The sequence below is a fragment of the Bos grunniens genome, chromosome 3 (genome assembly GCF_055505025.1).
Source record: "Bos grunniens cultivar Pamir isolate PY7600 chromosome 3, Bosgru_T2T1.0, whole genome shotgun sequence".
Taxonomy (NCBI): domain Eukaryota; kingdom Metazoa; phylum Chordata; class Mammalia; order Artiodactyla; family Bovidae; genus Bos; species Bos grunniens.
The window spans coordinates 40,011,403-40,033,847 of NC_141167.1; the positions used below are offsets into that span (position 1 = coordinate 40,011,403).

Genomic DNA, 22,445 nt, shown 5'->3' on the forward strand with positions numbered 1-22,445 from the left:
TCTTGCCCTCAATCATTCCCAGCATCAGGGTCTTTTCTAATGAGTCAGCTCTTCACATCAAGTGGCCAAAGAGTTAGAGCTTCAGCTTTAACATCAGTCCTTCCAATGAATATTCAGGGTTGATTTCCTTTAGGATTGGCTGATTTGATCTCCTTGCAGTCCATGGGACTCTCAAGAGTCTTCTCCAGCACCACAGTTTGAAAGCTTCAGTTCTTCAATGCTCAGCCTTCTTTATGGTTCAACTCTCATATCCATACATGACTACTGGAAAAACAATAGCTTTGACTATACGGACCTTTGTCAACAAAGTGATGTCTCTGCTTTTTATTAATACACTGTCTAGTTTTGTCATAATTTTTTAATTTCATGATTGTAGTCACCATCTGCAGTGATTTTGGAGCCCAAGAAAACAAAATCTGACACTGTTTCCACATTTTCCCCATCTATTTGCCATGAAGAGATAGGACCAGATGCCATGATCTTCGGTTTTTGAATGTTGAATTCTAAGCCAGCTTTTTCACTCTCCTCTTTCACCTTCAAGAAGAGACTCTTTAGATCCTCTTCACTTTCTGCCGTTAAAGTGTTATTATCTGCATATCTGAGGTTGTTGATATTTCTCCCAGACAGTCTTGATTCCAGCTTGTGTTTCATCCAGCTGGGCATTTCGCAGGCTGTACTCTATATATATGTTATATAAGCAGGGTGACAATATGCAGCCTTGACGTACTTCTTTCCCAGTTGTGAACCAGTCCATTGTTCCATGTCGAGTTGTAACTATTGCTTCTTGTCCTGCATACAGGTCTCTCAGGAGGCAGGTAATGTGGTCTGGTATTCCCATCTCATTAAGAATATTCCACAGTTCATTGTGATCCACACAGTCAAAGGCTTTAGCATAAATTAGCCAGTTAGATATCTCAAAAACAAGTTGTCAATAAAATTCTATTAAATTCAACAAATTTACTGTGTTCTGCCTGTGCTGCCATACATTTAGGCACTTGTGGCTGTTTAACTTATATTTTAAAATTCAGTTCCTGGTACTTCTGTTGCATTCAAGTGGTTAAGACTTTGCCTTCCATGCAGGGTGTTCAGGTTCGATCCCTGGTCAGGGAGCTAAGATCCCACCTGCCTCATGGTCAAAAAACCAAAATGCAAAAAGCAGAAACAATTTTGTTACAAATTCAATGAAGACTTTAAAAATGGTCCACATTAAAAAAAAAAAAAAAAAGACCTCAGTTCTTTAGTCACTATAGTCATATTTCATCTGCTAAATAGGTCGACTTGTGACTACTAGCTACCAGTTAGACAATGCAGATTACCGAACACGTCCATTATAGCAGAAAGTGCTGTTGGATAATGCTGCCAGATGGTAGGATACTCTGAGGATGCAGTGATGACCAAAACATTCTGCCTGCTCCTAAGGGCTTACTGTCTAGCAGTGAAGACAGCTGCTTAGCAAGCCATCCCAGGTTTTAGTGAGGGAAGGACAGAGGGCAATGGGAGGTATTGAGGCGGGGGATCTACCCAAGGATGAATGGTCAAGAAAAATGAAGTCAAAGAAAACTCCATATATGGTATTGAGTAATTGACCAATTTTTAAACTTTGTTGTACTTAGTTTTTAAAAATTAAATCAATTATTTACTCTGCAACTGGATTCCACAACTATATTTAAAATATTATTGAAGAATAAACTTAAAATTTATTCAATATTAAAATGTTTAATGTAATAAATCTCAGAATAAGCCAAATGCAAAACAGTATGATTCCATTTATGTGAATTCTAGAACAGGCAAATTAATCTCTGATGGTAGAAATCAGAGCTATAGTTGCCTGGCATTGGGGAGGGGTTGTAAGTAGGAGGAGTGATTGACTATTGAGGATCTTGGGGGTACTTTCTGGGATATTGATAATGTTCTGTTGTTCTATACCTTGATAGGGACATTGGTTACAGAGGCACATGCATTTGTTGATACTAGAGGAGCTGTGTAATTAAGACTGATACATTTCATAGAATGTAAATTATATCTCAATTAAAAATTGAATGCATGAAATAATTTTTTATAATGTGTTGCAGTTGACATGGGTAACGTTATGGAAATAGTTTCATTCCTTCATCATTTTGTCTGCTAGCAACCTGGCCTTCATAACCCTTGTTATATCATCACTGGCAGGAAGATCTTCAGCATCCTTCTTGATCTTGGGCCATGTAGACATTATATTGCTCCTACTTTTCCAGTGTTTCATACTTTCTCTTTTATCAAAAGTGGACAAGCTGGTAGGATCTTTGCCAGAATGTTACGAAGGATATATTTTGGGGTGAGGAGATTTGAGGTGAATTTTGCTTCTTTTTCTTCTTCACTATATCATTTGCATTTATAACAAGGAGCATGTAGTTTTTTTTATTACTCTGAAACACAAAAGTTCATTTTGTCTTGGCCTGGAAAGTCCATTTATCCATGGGTACTACACAATCATTTGAAAACCGGGTTTTATTCCACAGTTAGTAACACATTTCCTTCCAAGCAGCAGGATCGGTGGGTGGTTCTTTAGTAGTCGTGGGTCCCGATAAATGGCTAATTTTATGCCTCGTCTGTCTCCACCATGCTGCTCCTGTTAAGTCTCTCTGTGGTCTGGGACACACAAAGTGACTGGGGTCTGTTGGAGGTGGTCTGCCCCTCTCATCTGCCTGCTTCTCCCTGTACGCAGATTCTTACCTGACCCTCGATGAGCCGATGAATAACATCACCACGTCCCTGGGGCAGACAGCTGAACTGCACTGCAAAGTCTCGGGGAATCCGCCTCCCACCATCCGCTGGTTCAAAAATGATGCCCCTGTGGTCCAGGAGCCCCGGAGGATCTCCTTTCGGGCAACCAACTATGGCTCTCGACTGCGGATTAGAAACCTTGACACCACAGACACAGGCTACTTCCAGTGTGTGGCGACAAATGGCAAGAAGGTGGTTTCTACCACCGGAGTCTTGTTTGTCAAGTTCGGTAAGCAGCTTCCTATCGGGGATGACCTTTAACTCTCAGCCTCCATAGGGGTGAGGAGGGATGGAAAAATGAGCATGTACTGGGTGTGCCCAGCAACACAGAAGCTGGAACACTTGTACCCATTTTAGAAATAAATAAACCAGCAGTTAAGTACCACGTTCAAGGTCACCTAGCCAGTAAACAGCAGAGCAAGAGCAGGGTCCAAATCGGTCTAACCTCCGCTGCAATTCTAAATCACCACACCAGTGAATTCTTCTCAACAAGGATGTTTCTTGTCCAGAGAAGTTAGGAAGATTTCCAGCACACGTGCCCCTTTTTGATCCAGCTGGTATCAAAGACCCCTGCCTGTGGTTGCATCAATGTCCTTGTGTTCATTCAGCCTCCCACTGAAACTCCCTGCATCTCATAATAATGCCTACTCTGTTGACTCATTTTTCAACCCTGGTCTTAGCATTTTTCAGGCTCTAAACCGTGGGATAATCTCATCCGTATGTTTTTTCCTAGAGGTGGTTGGGGGAGCTGGAGCAAAATAATAAATTTCAGAAAAATAAATATCACCTTGGGGTGGTTGAGAACCTTACATTGTAATGGTTTGACTGTACTGAAGCTTACCTTCCAATAACCCAGGCTGACTGTTTTCTTTGTTTTTCTTTCATTTCTTCAGGCCCCCCTCCCACCGCAAGTCCAGGATCTTCGTAAGTACTTGCATCTTATTTCGTGTCATGTTCAAGGGTTTCTGCCGAGGTTGCTAGGCCAAAGGCCGTTTTGTCCTCTGCTTGGGTCAAAACACTGTGTTCCCAGATTTCATTCCATTTTGCCCTGCCCTCATTCCGTTTTGCTTTTTCTTTGATATGAAGATTCACAGGAGACCAGCACTGGCAGTAATCTCAATTGTGGTAATGTTGATTCTGAACAATCAAAGCAAAGAATCTACTTACATGTATTATTTTCAAATTAAACTAACATTTAGTTACAATGGATTTGGTAAAATCAAACCAAAAAGCGAAACAGTGCTGGCTTAGGAACCTATACTGTAGCCTTTGCCTCAAAGGGTCTGTACTTCATTCCTGATGCTTTACTTATTGAGCAGGTCATCTGCTAGGTGATCACTTTATTCTTACTCCCTTTAAAGAACTCAGAGGCAGAAGTTTTGACTTGCCGAGGAAAAGAAAGCCCTCTGTCTGGATGAGAGTTATGTTTGTTTCATTTTGAGTCTCAAAATCCAGTTTCTTTCACTGACCCTATTGTTAATGCAGTTTTCCTTTTCTGTTTGAGGGAATCTCTTCTTTCATTCTAGGAGCATTCACTTGGGTCATTTTTCTTTGTGTATATTTTTATTTGGGCAGGGGTTGGGGATGACCTGCTTATTAAAATCCTTGCTCTGCAAGAAAATGTATTTCATATTCTGTGGATTTCTTAAGTAAAACTCACTGGGCTCTGCCATGAGAGCATCCAAATGCCTGACCTAGACTAAACCAATGGCAAATACAACAACCGCTTAATTTGCTCTAATCCCCTCTGTGCCTCTTAATTACAGTGTGGGATATTTTAATATATTTGTGTGTGCCTGGAGGTCCAATGGCCCACAATCCCATTAATAAAACAGGTAATGGGTAAAAATAAACACTGGCTTTCAGCCACACTGTTCTGCTATTTCATCAGCCAGTTAAAGGGGACTGTTAAAAAGTCTTTAAAATTACTCATGTGCTAATTGCATTCTACTTACCCAGGTAGAAAATGTTGATTGATCTTAAAGCAGGTCAGAAGTGTGGTCACTCTGCCTTGCATTTCTTGAAGTTAATCTTTTTTTTAAATGAACTCGCTTATTTGTTGATATATGGAATCCTTTTGAAGTCTTATTTAAACAAAGATGAAAACTTTTGTTACCGGCTGTAAAAATGGTTCCCACTCTGGTACCTTGTTTGTTCCTGTTAATCTGAGTTTCAAATGCAGCTGATAATCTCTGTCCTAGGTTGATTAATGTGGTTCACTAATCTGCCTTTGTTCTTAAACACTGGGCTGTTGATTTTCTACCTGTTGTATTTGTATCAGAGTTCCTTTTTTTAGTATCAAAAGTATTTTTAAACCTTTTTATGTCTTTGCTTCTTGAAGTTTTCTTTCTTTCTTTGCTACTGCCTTTCTGATAAACCCAGTCTATTTTCTCATGGTTTTTAACTTCTTACAAAGATAGGACACCACTTTTGTGAGCTGATATCTATGGAAAGGTTATTGAAGTTCCTTAAAGATTCTCAGTGATAGCTCAAAGTATCCTTTGATGTCAGGCACTCTGTTTTATGTGAGCTGTTCATTTATCTATCATGTTAGTCTGCGGTAACATGAACTGTACAGTTGCCATGTTTGCTTGAAGGGAGCTACAATAAAATACAATCAAAGTTGGAAATCCCACAGGGCCTTCTGCAGCTCAATTTTCATCCCCATTTTGGCATTGCTGGTTGGCATTTTGGTACCCTTTTCTTTCATTCCCTTAGAAACTGGCAGTAGAGCCTGCTTTTTTCTCCTTTCTCAGTTGCCACCACTTACCCTATCTCCAAGAGCTCCTCTCTTCATAAGACTAACTCCCAAATGGAATGCTAGTCCCCTTCCGTATCCTCAACAAGATGCCAAACCTCCCTACAAGGGGACAGGCAGAATGCAACAAAATAATAGCCATGGGGGATATCAACACACAGGAGCACTCTGAAAGCCTTTTGTCAGACCGCACAGTCTTTTCCCAAGGCAGGAGTGAAGTGCGGTTATAAGAGTGTTCTTGTCGCTTGAAGGTGGCACCATAAGAGTTACTGCAAGGAAATCAAATGCAAGTGCATGACACACCCTGATGTTTGGAGCGGTGAGATGTATTAGATGTATGTAACCTGGCGAGGGCTGGGCACCAGTTGAGGCCACAGCACATCCCTAGACGGGGACAGGCTTGTAGGGCCCTTGGGATTATGGCCCAGAAAGACAAAGCATGTGAGGCACTTGCCACTCCCCCTAGGGACTGCATCAGGTCTTCACATGAAGCTTCCAGGATAGCATTTTAGGTTGTAGTAAGAGCAAGTTTGACGTTGGTTTGGCTTCTGTTCATAGCTGCGGGCTAGCTTTCTTCTGTCATTGCTGGGTCCTGGCCCGCCTCTAACAATTATCGGAGCCTGGGGCATAAGCGCAAGTGGAGGCCCACATACCACACGTCTACATATTTAAATGTTGTAAATCAAGCTAGCAAACTGTTCAGTGAAATCTGTTCTGTCCTCCCACGTTGACAAATATACTTTCATAATGACCAAATTTAAAAATACATGCAAAATTTGTATGACTAGAAGCCAGGAACTGTCAAAACTAACCACTTTAATGATTCTTCTTCATGTCTACATGTTCTGTTCATGAGCCAGAGATATTATAAGTAATTCATAGATTGTTATGTATTAGTTTCATTAAAACTTCTTTTATTGCCTTCATTTCAGCAAAATGAATACCTATGTTGTTTTCCATGGGATTTTCAAATAGTGTGTATTCTTTTGACATTCTTTGGCTTGTAGATGCATCACCCCATTTTCCGCTTTGATATTCTCACAGCATTCTCCCTAAGATACCGGTCATATTGTATTTGGGCCCATCCCAGTGACCCTGTTTTAACTCGGGTACAGGGTAACAACCGACCTCTGTAATCAAGTTACCCTATTTCCAAATATGACCACGTTCTGAGCTACTGGACATTAGGACTTCAACATGTTAATTTCGTGGGGGCAGAAATGATTCAACTTATAATGCTTAATATTAAAAAATTTATCTCAACCATGTGAAACTCTTGCAAATATTACCCTTATTTGTGAGAACTTTTCAGAAGCAATAATTGAAATACATGAAAATGAATGCTTGGTTATATTTGGAATGATAGTTTATTGTATGAGAGTCTATTGTATTCAAACTGAAAAGAAGTTGACAAGTTGATTGATTTGTCTCTTACTGCAGTGCTTTTGCCACTGCAAGCTTTCCTATGCTCCAAGCCATGTCCATCACTCCCCCTGGCAATGACACAAACCTTCACAGGATAGAATCACAGTTGTCTTCTGTTTCAAAGACATAGGATGAGAGATGCAGAGAAGCGATCCCTGGGACCGGAGCAGTGTTAAATCATGGACATGGATGTTTAAGGTTTGGGTCACTGAGCCAGCACTCAGTGGCACAACCGTAGAAGCAGAGAATCCCCTGTGTACTCTACTCTCATTCACTTTATTTTCTGTGTATTTTTGGTACGTGGGCCCAGGACAGGGGCCTTCTTTTTTTTACTTTTTTTAATAACAGTTTTACTGAGATATACTTCATATACCATAAAATTCACCTTTGTAAAGTGTTTCTAGTATATTCAGTGTTGTATAACTTTCACTATTACCTTATTTTAAAACATTTTCATCACTTCATAAAGAATCTTCTCCTCTGATAACCTCTCCTCTACTTTCTGTCTCTTTGGATTTACCTGTTTTGGGTATATCATGTAAATAGAATCATACGGTATTTGTCCTTTTGTGTCTGGCTTCTTTCACTTAGTATAATGGTTTCAAGCTTTGTCCACATTATAGCATGTGTGGCTACTTCATCCTTTTTATGGCTGAATAGTATTCCATTGTGTTCTGCATTTTCTTTATCCATTCGTTTATTGGTGGACTTTTGTATTACTGCCATCTTCACTTATTCTGAATAATGCTGCACTGTTGATGTACAAGTTTTTGTGGGGTGTGTGTTTTCTGTTTTCTTGAATGTCTACCTAGGAATGAAATTCCATGGATATATGGTTATTCTGTATTTAACTTTTTGAGGAACTACAAAATTGTTTCCCAAAGGGGCTGTGCCATTTTACACTCCTGTAAGGAATGTACGAGGGTTACAACTTCTCCTATTTTCCTTTCATTTATTTTTAATTATTATGACCATCCTAGTGGATGTGAAGTTGTGATTTTGTTCAATTGTAATTTTAATTTGCATTTTCCTAATGCCTAATGATGTTGAACATCTTTTCATATGGTCATTAGGTACTTGTACATCTTCTTTGGAGAAATGTCTGTTTGAATCCTTTGTCTATTTTTAAATTGGTTTTGTGTGTATGTGTCTTTTTATTCTTTAGTTTTAAGAGTTATTCACATATTTTGGATACTGTACTCTTATCAGATATATGACTTGCAAGTGTTTTCTCCCACTCTGTGGGAGAAAAATATTCATTTTCTTAATAATGTTCTTTGAAACAAAAAGGTTTTTCATTTTGATGAAGTGCAATTTATTGTTATTTTTTGGTTGGCTATTTGTGCCTTTGAGAAACCATTGCCTGAAACAAGGTCACAAAGGTTTACTCCTATCTTTCCTTCTTACTTTTATAATTTTAGTTCTTTTGTTTAGGCTTTTGGTCCATGTTGAGTTAAATTTTGCCTGTGATGTGAGGTAGGAAATCCAGATTCATTCTTTCGCACATGGAAATCCAGTCTTCCTAACACAGTGTGTGGAAAAGACTATTCTTTACCTATTGTCTTGGCACTCTGTGAAGAACCAATTAACTATAAATGTATGTGTTTGTTTCTGGACTCTCAATTCTGCTCCACCCATCTATGTGAGTTTCCTCGGGCCGGGTCCCCACACAGTCTTGATTGCTGTAGTTTGTAGTAAGTTTTGAAATCAGGAAATGTGAGTCTTCACTTTCAGTCAGTGTTCTACTGAAAAAAACAGAGCCAGTAAAATATTATAAGCATGTATAAGTGAAGAGATTTATTTTGAAGAATTGGCTTACATGATTGTGTGGGCTAGCTAGCCAAGTCTGAAATCCACAGGATAGAGTGTCAGGGGGGGCAGGCTAGACACTCCTCACCAGGTACTCATGCTGCTGTCCACAGGTAGAATTTCATCTTCATCAAGAAAACCTTACTTCTGCACTAAAAGCCTTTCAACTGATTGACTCAAACTCACTCATTTATTGAGGATGATTTCCTACAGTTAGCTGACTACAGATGTTAATCACATCTAAAAAGTATTTTCACAGCTGCAACTGGACAAGTGTTTGAAAAACTGGGAACTATACCTTGCCAAGTTGATGCATAAAGCTGATCATTCCATCCTCCAAAATTATTCTTCTTTTTAAAGACTTTTTTTCACCTATTCTGAGTTTCCTTTTATTTCCATATGAATTTTAGGGGCAGCTTGTTAATCTGTGCCAAGAGGCCAGCCAGGTTTTTTATATGAATGGCATTGGCTCTATCGATGAACTTGGAGAGTGTTGCCATCCAAACATTAAATCTTCCAGTGCATGAATATGAGATGTCTTTCTATTTAATTTCTTTCAATTATGTTTCATAGGTTTCAGTGTATAATTTTACTCCTTTATGTTAAATTTATTCCTAAATATTTTACTATTTTTCTTGCTATTGTATATGAAGTTATTTTCTTAATTTTCAGATTATTCACTGCTACTCTATAGAGACACAACTGATTTTTGTATGTCAGTTTTATGTCTTTGCTAAGTCATGTCCAATTCTTTGCGACCCCAAGGACTCTAGTAGCCTATCAGGCTTCTCAGTCCATGTGATTTCCCAGGCAAGAATATTGGAGTGGTTTGCTGTTTCCTTCTCCAATTTAATTTTATCCCCTTGCTAAACTCATTTATTAGCTCTGCATGTATGTGTGTGAATGAAATTCGCTCAGTTGTGTCCAACTCTGTGACCTCATGGACTGTGGCCTGCCAGGCTCCTCTGTGCATGGAATTTTCCAGGCCAGAATACTGCAGTGGGTAGCTGTTCCCTTCTCCAGGGATCCAACCCAGGTCTGCTGCATTGCAGGTGGATTCTTTACCATCTGAGCCACCAGGGAAGCTCAATATATGTATGTATGTGTGTGTGTGTATATATGTAGCTGGTAGTTTAGTTGTTAAGTCATGTTTGACTCCTGTGACCCCATAGACTGTAGCCCGCCAGACTCCTCTGTCCATGGGATTTCCCAAGCAAGCATAATGGAGTGGGTTGCCATTCCTATTCCTTAGTATTTTCTATCATATGATCATGTTATCTACAAATAGAAACCACTTTACTTCTTTCTTTTCAATATATGTGCTTTTTATTTCTGGTCTAGAGCCTTCTGTACAGTGTTAAATAGAAGTAGTGAGAACAGACATTGTCTTTTCCCTGATCTTAAGGGAAAAACTTTATGATGCTAGCAGTTGTTTTTTTGCAGATACCCTTTAGTTCTGTCCCATTCCTACTTTGTTGAATATTTTTTACTATAAAAGGGTGTTGCTTCTGCTGCTGCTAAGTCACTTCAATTGTGTCCAACTCTGTATGACCCCATAGACAGCAGCCCACCAGGCTCCCCCGTCCCTGGGATTCTCCAGGCAAGAACACTGGAGTGGGTTGCCATTTCCTTCTCCAATGCATGAAAGTGAAAAGTGAAAATGAAGTCGCTCAGTCGTGTCCGACTCTTAGCGACCCCATGGACTGCAGCCTCCTAGGCTCCTCTGTCCATGGGATTTTAATTTGTCAAATGTTTTTCTGTGTCTATTGAGATGATCATGATTTTTTGGTCCTTTATTATATGTTAGTGTGGTATACTATGTTGATTAATTTTTAACATTAAACCAAGCTTAAAATTCCTGGGCTCACCTGATAGCTGAGCTGATAAAGAATCTGCCTTCAATGCAGAAGACCTGGGTTCGATTCCTGGGTCGGGAAGATCCGCTGGAGAAGCAATAGGCTACCCGCCTCAGTGTTCTTGGGCTTCCCTTGTGGCTCAGCTGGTAAATAATCCACCTGCAATGTGGGAGACCTGGGTTGGATACCTGGGTTGGGAAGATCCCCTGGAGAAGAGAATGGCTACCTACTCTAGTATTCTAGCCTGGAGAATTCCATGGACTGTATAGTCCATGGAGTCGCAGAGTCAGACATGACTGAGAGGCTTTCACTATATTCCTGAAATAATTTCCACTTGGTCATGATGTATAATGCCTTTTTGGTGGTGGTGGTTTAGTTGCCAAGTTGTGTCCAGCTCTTGCGACCCCATGGACTGTAGCCCACCAGGCTCCTCTGTCCATGGGATTCTCCAGGCAAGAATACTGGAGTAGGTTGCCATTTCCTTCTCCAGGGGATCTTCCTGACCCAGGAATTGAACCCGGGTCTCCTGCATTGCAGGCAGATGATTTACATATGTTGCTGAATTTAGTTCACTAGTGTGTGTTTTTGAGGGGGAGTTTTGCATCTGTGTTTATAAAAGGTATTGCTCTGTAGTTTTCTTTGTGTGTAATGTCTTTGTTTAATTCTGATGTCAGGATAATACTGACCTCTTAAAATGATTTGGGAAGTAGTCTCTTCTATTTTTGAGGAAGGGTTTGTGAAAATTCTTCTTTGATGTTTCAAAATGTTTAAAATTCACCAGTAAAGCTATTTGGGCCTGAACTGTTCTTTGTGGGAAGTTTCAAAATTAGTGATTCAACTTCTTCACTTGTTATAGATCTCTTCAGGCTTTCTGTTTATGAGTCAAGTTTTGTGTCTTTTTAGGAATTTGTCCATTTCGTCTAGATTATCTAAGTTGCTGATGTATAGTTGTTAAGAGTTTACCTTATGATTTTTTAAATGTCTATAATATCAGTTGTGATGTTTCTTCTTTCATATCTGATTTTAGTAACTTGTATTTTTTTTTTCTTGGTAAAACTAGCTAGTCTAACTAAAGATTTGTCAATTTTGTCAGTCTTTTCAAAGACCTTACCATTTTTTGAAAACTGAGCGTTTAAATAATGTATTGTGGTAATTCTAGAAATCAGATCACTTCCTTTCTGATGTTGCTGTGTTTTGTTGTTCCTGTTTGTTTAGTGACTTTTCTGGAATAATTCTAAATAGTCTATATTCCCTATCATATATGCTACTGGAGTCTATGCTCAGCTCAGAGATCAGCTAACAATTGGACAGAAATTACTTTAAACCAGTAAGTCTCCCACCCTTTGCTGAAGGGTTCCATGTATGTTTTGGAGGAATCCCCTTAGCACTCCAGTTTATAATTCTATCTTTGCTTTCATTTCCTGCTTGAGCATGACCTCAAAGTTAGCCAGAAGTGAGAGATTAAGGCTTTCTCGGATCTTTCCTACGTATGCACACAGCCCCTCACATGACCTCATGTGAGTGCATCCTTCCACATCCTCAGAAGTATGTCAGAGGTTTTCAAAGTCCCCTATGACTGTCTCATTCCTTAGATCCTCCCTTTGAGAGCTTTTGAGCTTTTTTTTGGCCAGGCTCCGTTTTTCCCCAGCTGATACTGCTAGCCCAGGCAACTATGAGGTTGTTGTTTTTTTTTTTTTAAACAAATGTCCTGGGGCTAAGGCTTTTCCCACCCAGAAGCTCCAAGTCCAATTAAAAAAAAAAATCAAGCCCTGTGAATGGGGCTTTTCCAGAGTCCTGCTCAACAGGTGAAATCATGCCAGTTCTCTGCAGACAGGATTTTGAGGCCCTGCAACCCTCTTTGCCTCCTCCAGTGAGCGCTCTGCTGCTGGCTTTCATAGCTGCCAGTTTTCAAGGTTACTGCCAAACTCAGAAGGGGCAAATGAGAATAGGGCAAGTTGAAATTCCATAGGACTCTGATCTTTTCTTGAATAAATTCTCAGAGTGTTGCAAGACTTTGGCCAATTTCCAGAATTCTGAAAAGGATGATTTTCACATTTTTTCCCCAGTATTGCTGCTTTTATGGATGTACAGATTTTTAGAGGTCCTTTGTCTGTCATTCCATATTCCCCACCTCCACCAGGGCATGTTGTTGATGTCTACAGACACTGCAGGTTTGGTACTATCTTAGGAGGCCTCTGAGGCCCCAGGGTATTGTTCCATATGATGACAGCTTCCCTTTGTTGAATTTCTTCCCCCAAATAAGGCAATGGTTGGGACTTCTCACATATATCACCTCTCTGTTCCAAAACAGCTCTCCAGGGAAGATGTTTTGATCCCTGTATTAGTTAACAGGCTCACAAAAGCTAAATGGCTTTAACTGGACCTAGTTCATATTCAACTTCTTCAGTTTTAATCTTTAGGGATTATTAAATTGATGGATTGGACCCTGTGAGAACTGGGGAGTCCCAATACTACATCACTCACGTTTGCCTAGGCCTCCTGGTATATCTCTTGAGAAATACACCTCCTGGTATATTTCTAACAGGCAAACAGATCCAGTACAGCAAATACTAAGCCTCAGTTCAGTCCAACAAATACTTATCAATCACCTACGAAATGCCAAGCTTTTGGCCAAACTCTGTGGAAACTACAGAGACTAATCTTTGCCCTCCAACTGCTGACCCAGTGTGCTGGGGCCTGAAAGAACAGGCCTTTCACTTCATCAGCAAGTGCTTCTGACCCTCCACCTCCTCTTTTTCATCTCCCCTGTGACCCTCCTCTCTACCACTCTCCGATTTGAAATTCTGTAACCACCTTAGCACTGCTTTACCTTCTTCCACCCTTGTCTCCTATAAGCAATTTCTCATTGCAGAAACCAGAGTGAGCTTTTAAAAATATTTTCTGCCCTCTTAGGCCCCTCACTCCCCTGGACTTCCCATTTGGAATAGATTTCCGATTCTTTGCCCTGATGTGTAAGACTCCCTGCCTCCCTCTGGCCTCCCACCACCATCATTCAACTCCAGCCACGCTGGTGGAGGTTCTGTTCCTTGGACTCTCCAGGCTTGTTTTGCAGGCCATAGGATTCCTGAGCTAGCCGTTCTCTCTGCTTGAAAGGCTTTGTTCTGAGATCTTAGCATGAGTTACTCTTTTCTTGTCATTTAGTGCCCACCTAAAATGTCACCTCCTCAGAAATAATCCCTGAATCTAAAGTAGCCCCAGGCACTTTCTATCCTATAACATGCTTCGTTGATATCAGAGTATGGTCACCACCTAACATTTTATTTTTTATGCCTTTATTTGTCTGCAAAATAAGTTTCATGAGGTCAGAGCATTATCTGCTTCATATATCATTCTATCCCAGTCCTAGAACATAGCCAACATTCAGTAAATATTCATTTAAAAAAAGGAGAATAGGGGGATGGGAGGAAGGGAGGGAGAAAGACAACATCTAACTTCCCTTGTGGCTCAGCTGGAAAAGAATCTGTCTGCAATGTGGGAGACCTAGGTTCAATGCCTGGGTTGGGAAGATGCCCTGGAGGAGGGAACGGCTACCCACTCCAGTATTCTGGCCTGGAGAATTCCATGGACTGTATAGTCCATGGGGTCACAAAGAATTGGACACCACTGAGTGACTTTCACTTGAGATGGCAATAATAGTACCTATCTTATAGAATTGTCATTGGCAGTGATGAGACTATGAATATGGAGTACTTAATACCTCATAGAATTCAGTAAGTATGCCTCCAATGAATGAAACAGTATTTGTTGACTGACTGACTGAACTATTCCACTGTCTTATGATACATGAAAAGTCCTGGCGTGGGGCCTGGTAGATAATTAAAGTTCAGTGATTTTAAGTCATATTTCTTTTCTTTCATCTTATGAGGTCTCCTGAAGAATCAGTCTGAGAAAGACCATGGTTAAGAAAAAGTATCTCATAGGCTTGTTGTAAAGGTAAAATATAAGGTGATGCCTATAATGTGGGTAGCACTGTGCCTGGCGCACATCAGGAGCTTCATAATGTTGACTGATGTCACCATCATAATCATCGCTGTTTTAGCAAAAAGGCTATGCCTTCTTTCCGGCTAGAGTCCTTCTGGACAACACATCTAGATGTGAACCCCAACCAGAGACCTTGAAGTCTCTATTTCCTTTCCTCTCATTGGCCTTTGGCTTTAGTCCCTTTTCTGCAGAAAGATAAAGTGACCAGCTTTTGATGAATTCTTTCCTGTTCTTATCTGCTTCCAAGTCTCAGCCACAGTGAAGAAGTGTAGCTGGGCGTTAGCCCAGCCCAGGAAGTGATAATGTAATTTTCAATTCAAGATAAACTCAAGGATAACTTTCAACACAGCTACTCAGGCAGTTCAGGGGTGGAGGTGCCCTGTAGAGAGGAGACGGGTAAGTCACTCAGCAGCTGGCCCAGAACACAGGGGGCCACAGCTCCAGTGAACTAGCTGACCTCCATCTCTTCTTCAAACCCCTTGAGACTCAGTTCTCTGCAGAGAAGGGGCAGAGGGAGGGAATGTGGAGAGATTAGATAAGAAGGATTTACCAACCCCACTGGGAGATGGTTCCAAAAGTATAGAAGGTTGAGAAGCCAAGCTCTTACATCCCAATCCACCTCCATCACTCAGCAATTCCCACTGTATGAATAGGGTGTGGAAAGCTTCCAATTAGAACTATACTTGTGAATATTGGCAAAGTGTGTCGTGTGTGCAGAGCACATTTAAAAGGAGAAGAAGGAAGATAAGTCCTTGTTTTCGAGGAGCACGTGTTGTGCTATGAGGTTCTCAGTCTGTGTGTTAGTCATAAAATATCGCCACACCTAACACAGCACCTAGCACATAAGTTGGTGCTCATCGAATGTGTGTTAAATTGAACGTCTGTCCTGAAATCTTTTCTCCACATATAACAAAATTTTATTATTTGCTTAACACATTTTTATCAAGTTCCTTCTGTGTTCCAGGCTTCTGGTTCTTAGAAACTGTTTTTAAGTCATACAGTGAGTGCCAGACAGCAAAGCCAATCCAAAAACCCTCATTCAACATCATTTAAACTTTTCTTTCCAGTATTTATGAGCCCTAATATAAGCTTTCACTGTAAGTTTCAGAGCAAGTATTTTTCAAGAAATGGAGAACATTTCTACTCCAATTCTGGCTTTGAGTGAACAGAAAGCCCAGAGATATGAGAGTGTGATTTTGAGCACTGCTTCTCAATTGTAATTGCATAGAAGTCAGCCGAGCTGTTGCTAAAATGCAGATTCAAAGGTGTAGGTCTGGGGTGGAGCCTGAGGCTCTGCATTTCTAACAGGCTCCCAGCAGGTACAGGCTCTGGTGATGCTCGTCCACATACTTTGAGAAGCAAGGGTCTAGAGAAAAGGCACTTGTCAGGATTCTAGTCCTTTCTGTGCCATTCACTAGCCAGTGACCCTACACAGGATGCTTACCTTCTTTGGGCCTCAGTTTCTTTATTTTCAAACTGAAGAACTTGAGTTCAGTGTGATCTAAGAGTTCTTCTATATCATACTTTTATGACTCAATTTGTTATTTCCTTTAAGATCTTTTCAAGTTCTGAATTTCATGTAATTTACTCTTGGATTCCCTTTCTCTTCTTTGAGGTGTTAATTGTTCTCTTTTATCTGTCCTGTGCATCCCTCCTGCCCATTCCAAGCATGGTGATATGTAGTTAGATCAATCAGTGAGAGTGATTTTGCAGAGAACTACCACATAGCAACCCTCCCCATCACCACTGCCAGGTTCTGCAGTTATGTGGTTTTGTGCCCTTCTGGATGAAGAGAAAATAACCATTCATTCTGCTGGTCAGTAGCAGGTTCTGCTCACCTCATGTTAAATAGAGCAACATTTTCCTTCCATATTTCTTTATGGGGCTCCTGAGCGTAGAGTACCTCTGTTTGAAATTAAGCAAAGGGATCACAGCAGGAGGTGGTATTGAAGACAGCCCTCTTTATGTAGATGTTTTTAAAGAACCATCCCCTGGCAGTCCAGTGATTGGGACTCTGTGATTCCACTGCAGGGGACATGGGTTCCATTCCTGGTTGGAGAACTAATTCTGGCCATGTGACCAAAACAAAACAAAAATTTAAAAATAATTTGTTTTGTTGTCTGACTGGCAGGCCCTGAAGGCTTATAGGAAAATAAGGACACTACTTTGCATGTGTGACTTGTGAATAGAGGTTCATTACTGATTTGTGCACTCATACAGTTTTATAAGAGTCTACCCTGGTGTCTCAGTCAGTAAAGAGAGACCCTGGAGATGCGGGAGACCCGGTTCGATCCCTGGATTGGTAATATCCCCAGGAGAAGGACATGGCAACTCACTCAGTATTCTTGCCTGGGAAATTCCATGGACGGAGGAGTCTGGTGGGCTACAGTCCATGAGGTCACAAGAGTCAGACACAACTTAGTGACTAAACCACCACCACCCACAGCTTTACAAGAGAAACAACCGAATCTTACAACAAACACAAAAAATGAAATGTTATGAATAATCTTGACTATGCTAGAACATGGGAGATGCTACTCAAAGTGCAGTGACAAGTAGAAGCCGCAGCCATGCCTAGACTGGCAGGGCAAAAAGAAGATGTGGTTTTACCAGAACCCAAGTGTAGGGTCATCTGTGGAGGCTGAGATGGTGACAAGCCTGTCCTGTGGGCACTGAGGCCATGAGAAGGTTCTCCCATTGATTACCCAGGGCAGAAAGAAGGGGCGAAATAATTTGGCTTCTGCCCTCCTCCCTACTTTTAAACACCAGCCAGTGCCTCCCATCAGGGGAACTCTACAAGAAGTCAGCTGGCACAGGAAGCCTGTGACTAACAGCCTGCAGGGGCCGCCTCCTTGTGGATGCTGAGCTAAGCAGGGGAAGGGTGAGGAGTGAATTCATGGCCACACAGCACCTGAATTAATACCCCAGATTGATTTCCATGCCACTAGAAAGCTGGGGTAGAGGCAAGGTAGGAGGAAATTATGAGTCACAGAGAGCACATTCAAAGCTGCTATTCCTGCCAGGTCTTCAGGTGAAACCATCAGCAGACAGTTTAGATTGTAGAACTGGGACCTGAGACGGAGATCAGGACTGTAGTGGTAGTCACAATAGTCATTTTATCTAAGTCAATGGACAGAGTTTCACAGGGGGTAAAATTCCCAAGAGAGATTGTAGAAAGGAACAAGAATAAGAAGACCTCTTATGTCTGTATGACTGTAATCTTCAGAACATTTTTCTTATGTCTTTTGATCTTACAACTATCCAGTAGCTTTCACAGCATAGCCTGGCACTTTACCTTCCTAACTAGAAAAATAGAAACATTGATGATCATGTCTGTGTTCTTTCTTATCATAATTAGTTCTTTCAAACTGTGTAGAGAGTGCTCAGAGGTGCTCAGAGTCTAGATCTCAATATTTATTAACTCTTGGAGGCTAAAACAAGGACAGAAAGCTGCTAGAAATTTGCTTCTTGTGATTCTATAGACAGAATTTGCTAAACGTGGTGAAACGTGCTCTTCTGTGCCAGGCATGGGCCCTGCACGATGAGGACGGGCTCATGAATCCTTCAGGGTAGGCAGCATTAACTCCTCAGGCAGATTAAGTGACGTGTCTTAGTCAGTCCAGGCTGCTATAGCAAAAAACTATAGACTGAGTGCTTTATGAACAACAGAAATTGGTTTCTTACAATTCTGGAGGCTGGAAGTCCAAGATCATGGTTGGGTTCCTGTAAGAACTCTCTTCCAGATTTTAGACTTCTGTTTTCTCATTGTATCTTCATATGGTGGGAAGAGGGAAAGAGAGCTCACTGGGGTCCCTTTTATAAAGGCGCTAAACCTATTTATGAGGGCTTCACCCTTATGACTTAATTACCTCTCACCTTCTTATACCATCATACTAGGTTTCAAAACATGAACCGACAAAGAATTAATCTCCAAAATATACAAGCAGCTCATGCAGCTCAATACCAGAAAAATAAACAACCTGATCAAAAAATGGGCAAAGAACTAAACAGACATTTCTCCAAAGAAAACATATAGATGGCTAACAAACATATGAAAAGATGCTCAACATCACTCATTATCAAAACCACAATGAGGTACCATCTCATGTCAGTCAGAATGGCTGCCATCAAAAAGTCTACAAACAATAAATGCTGGAGAGGGTGTGGAGGAAAGGGAACCCTCTTACACTGTTGGTGGGAGTGCAAACTAGTACAGCCACTATGGGGAAAGTATGGAGATTCTCTAAAAAATTGGAAATAGAACTGCCATACGACCCAGCCATCCCACTGCTGGGCATACACACCAAGGAAACCAGAATTGAAAGAGATACGTGTACCCCAATGTTCATCGCAGCACTGTTTGCAAAAGCTTAGGACATGAAAGCACACTAGATCTCCATCAGCAGACGAATGGATAAGAAAGCTGTGGTACATATACACAATGGAATATTACTCAGCTGTAGAAAAGAACACATTTGAGTCAATTCTAATGAGGTGGATGAAACTGAAGCCTATTATACAGAGTGAAGTAAATCAGAAAAACACAAACACAGTATATTAATGCATATATATGGAATTTAGGGAGATGGTAACCATGACCCTATATGCGAGACAGCAAAAGAGACACAGACTTTTGGACTCTGGAAAACGTGAGGGTGGGATGATTTGAGAGAATAGCATTGAAACATGTATATTACCATATGTGAAATAGATGACCAATCCAAGTTTGATGCATAAAGCAGGGCACTCAAAGCCAGTGCACTGGGACAACCCAGAGGGATGGAAAGGGGGTTCAGGATAGGGGGACACATGTATACCCATGGCTGATTCATTTCAATGTATGGAAAAAACCACCACAATATTGTAAAGTAATTAGCCACCAACTAAAATAATTTTTTTTAAAAAAAGAGAGAGAGAGAGAGAGACTCTATTAGCAAAGGGTGAAGCCTTGACCTGATCCAAGACACACAGACTCCAGGGCTCAGGCTTTAGCTAGTCAGCTACTTGCCTCCTCTGGGGGGAGAAGATCCATTGTTGAACTCTTACATTAGTTACCTAATGTGTTCAACTGCTGAAGGGACTCACAATACTTAGTTTATCCTCATGGAACAGTTTTATTACAGGCAAGGGATACAGTACAGCAACAGTAAGACATGGATATCAATGCAAGGGGTCCAGAGATCTCAGGTGCAAACTTTGTCTTACAGCTGATTGCAGAGAATACCCTTTGTCAGCAGGTCTCAAACCTCCACTGGCCTGCATGTGAAACATCTGGGTACCAAGAAGTCCAAAGTCAGCTCATCTTGGAGGCCATTTGTTAGTGAACTGATCACATAGACACATTCCAGCCACAGGACACATCTCAACTGATGAAACCCCAAGACTCCACTGAAACCAGGTGCAAATCATAAATCCAATTATTATTACTAAATGATGCTGACAGGCCAATATATCCTGCCCTAACCAAGTTGAACTCATGGTTACAAAATATTTATCTTTAGTAAATGCATTCCATAGTCACTGCCAGCAATTGGTAACATTAGAAGATTAGTCTGGGGTCAATTCAGGCCATGCTCTTGATTTTGCTTAGTGTGTAAGTCAGGAACCTCCTCCTAGAACTTGGACAATGGTCAAGTAACCTAAATGCAAATGCTTGCCATTGGGATGGGAAATATTCTATAGAGAATGGAAAAACTATCATTTCAGTTATCACAACATATGTTACTTCAACAGATGGTCTAGTATTTCCTTGCATGCATGCATGCTCGGTCACCTCAGTCATGTCTGACTCTTTGTGACGCCATGGACTGTAACCCAGCAGGCTTCTCTGTCCATGGGATTCTCCAGGCAAGAATACCAGAGTGGGTTGCCATTTCTTCCTCCAGGGGATATTCCTGACCCAGGGATCAAACCTGCCTCTCCTGTGTCTCCTACATTACAGGCAGGTTCTTTACCCACTGAACCACCACCAATTTCTAATGTCCCTACACTCTACTAGGTACTCTAAGATTGTACTGGGTAACCATTCTGTATGCTCACATAAAACCCACTTTTTCTCAAGGCCCTTAGAATATAATATGATGAGTGCTGTGATATTTACCCGTGTCTCTGGAACAATGTTGCCCACTAGAAACTTAATGAAAGTTATATATGCAATTTTGAACTTAATAGTACCCTAACCCTAACAGAAGCAGAAGATATTAAGAAGAGGTGGCAAGAATACACAGAAGAACTGTATAAAAAAGATCTTCATGACCCAGATAATCACAATGGTATGATAACTCACCTAGAGCCAGACATCATGGAATGTGAAGTCAAATGGGCCGTAGGAAGCGTCCCTACAAACAAAGCTAGTGGGGGTGATGGAATTCCAGTTGAGCTATTTCAAATCCTGAAAGATAATGCTGTGAAAGTGCTGCACGCAATATGCCAGCAAATTTGGAAAACTTAGCAATGGCCACAGGACTGGAAAAGGTCAGTTTTCATTCCAATCCCAAAGAAGGGCAATGCCAAAGGATGCTCAAACTATTGCACAATTGCACTCATCTCACATGCTAGTAAAGCAATGCTTAAAATTCTCCAAGCCAGGCTTCAGCAATACGTGAACCGTGAACTTCTAGATATTGAAGCTAGTTTTAGAAAAGGCAGAGGAACCAGAGATCAAATTGCCAACATCTACTGGATCATCGAAAAAGCAAGAGAGTTCCAGAAAAACACCTATTTCTGCTTTACGGACTATGCCAAAGCCTTTGACTGTGTGGATCACAATAAACTATGGAAAATTCTGAAAGAGATGGGAATACCAGACCACCTGACCTGCCTCTTGAGAAACCTGTATGCAGGTCAGGAAGCAATTGGACATGGAACAACAGACTGGTTCCAAATAGGAAAAGGAGTCCATCAAGGCTGTATATTGTCACCCTGCTTATTTAACTTATATGCAGAGTACATCATGAGAAACGCTGGACTGGGTGAAGCACAAGCTGGAATCAAGATTGCTGAGAGAAATATCAATAACCTCAGATATGCAGATGACACCACCCTTATGGCAGAAAGTGAAGAGGAACTAAAGAGCCTCTTGATGAAAGTGAAAGAGGAGAGTGAAAAAGTTGGCTTAAAGCTCAACATTCAGAAAACGAAGATCATGGCATCTGGTCCCATCACTTGATGGCAAATAGATGGAGAAACAGTGGACGCAGTGGCTGACTTTATTTTTCTGGGCTCCAAATTCACTGCAGATGGTGACTGCAGCCATGAAATTAAAAGATGCTTACTCCTTGGAAGGAAAGTTATGACCAACCTAAATAGCATATTCAAAAGCAGAGACGTTACTTTGCCAACAAAGATCCATCTAGTCAAGGCTATGGTTTTTCCAGTAGTCATGTATGGATGTGAGAGTTGGACTGTGAAGAAAGCTGAGCGCCAAAGAATTGATGCTTTTGAACTGTGGTGTTGGAGAAGACTCTTGAGAGTCCCTTGGACTGCAAGGAGATCCAACCAGTCCATTCTAAAGGAGATCAGTCCTGGGTGTTCTTTGGAAGTACTGATGCTAAAGCTGAAACTCCAGTACTTTGGCCACCTCATGTGAAGAGTTGACTCATTGGAAAAGATTCTGATGCTGGGAGGGATTGAGGGCAGGAGGAGAAGGGGACAACAGAGGATGCGATGGCTGGATGGCATCACTGACTCGATGGGCATGAGTTTGAGTGAACTCCGGGAGTTGGTGATGGACAGGGAGGCCTGGCGTGCTGCAATTCATGGAGTCACAAAGAGTCAGACACGACTGAGCGACTGAACTGAACTGAACTGAAATTTATAAATACCAAACAAAG

General features: G+C 41.1%; 1 protein-coding gene across 2 annotated transcripts in view; it reads left to right on the forward strand.

The window, feature by feature from the left end:
- The window catches only part of ROR1 (ROR family WNT receptor 1), a 470,970-nt gene that overhangs the window by 325,488 nt on the left and 123,037 nt on the right, over positions 1 to 22,445 (forward strand). For both annotated transcript variants that reach the window (XM_086390352.1, XM_086390353.1), the window contains exons 3-4: positions 2,705 to 2,992; positions 3,657 to 3,687. In XM_086390352.1, the coding sequence (XP_086246478.1) occupies positions 2,705 to 2,992; positions 3,657 to 3,687 (319 nt within the window). The remainder of the gene's footprint in view (positions 1 to 2,704; positions 2,993 to 3,656; positions 3,688 to 22,445) is intronic.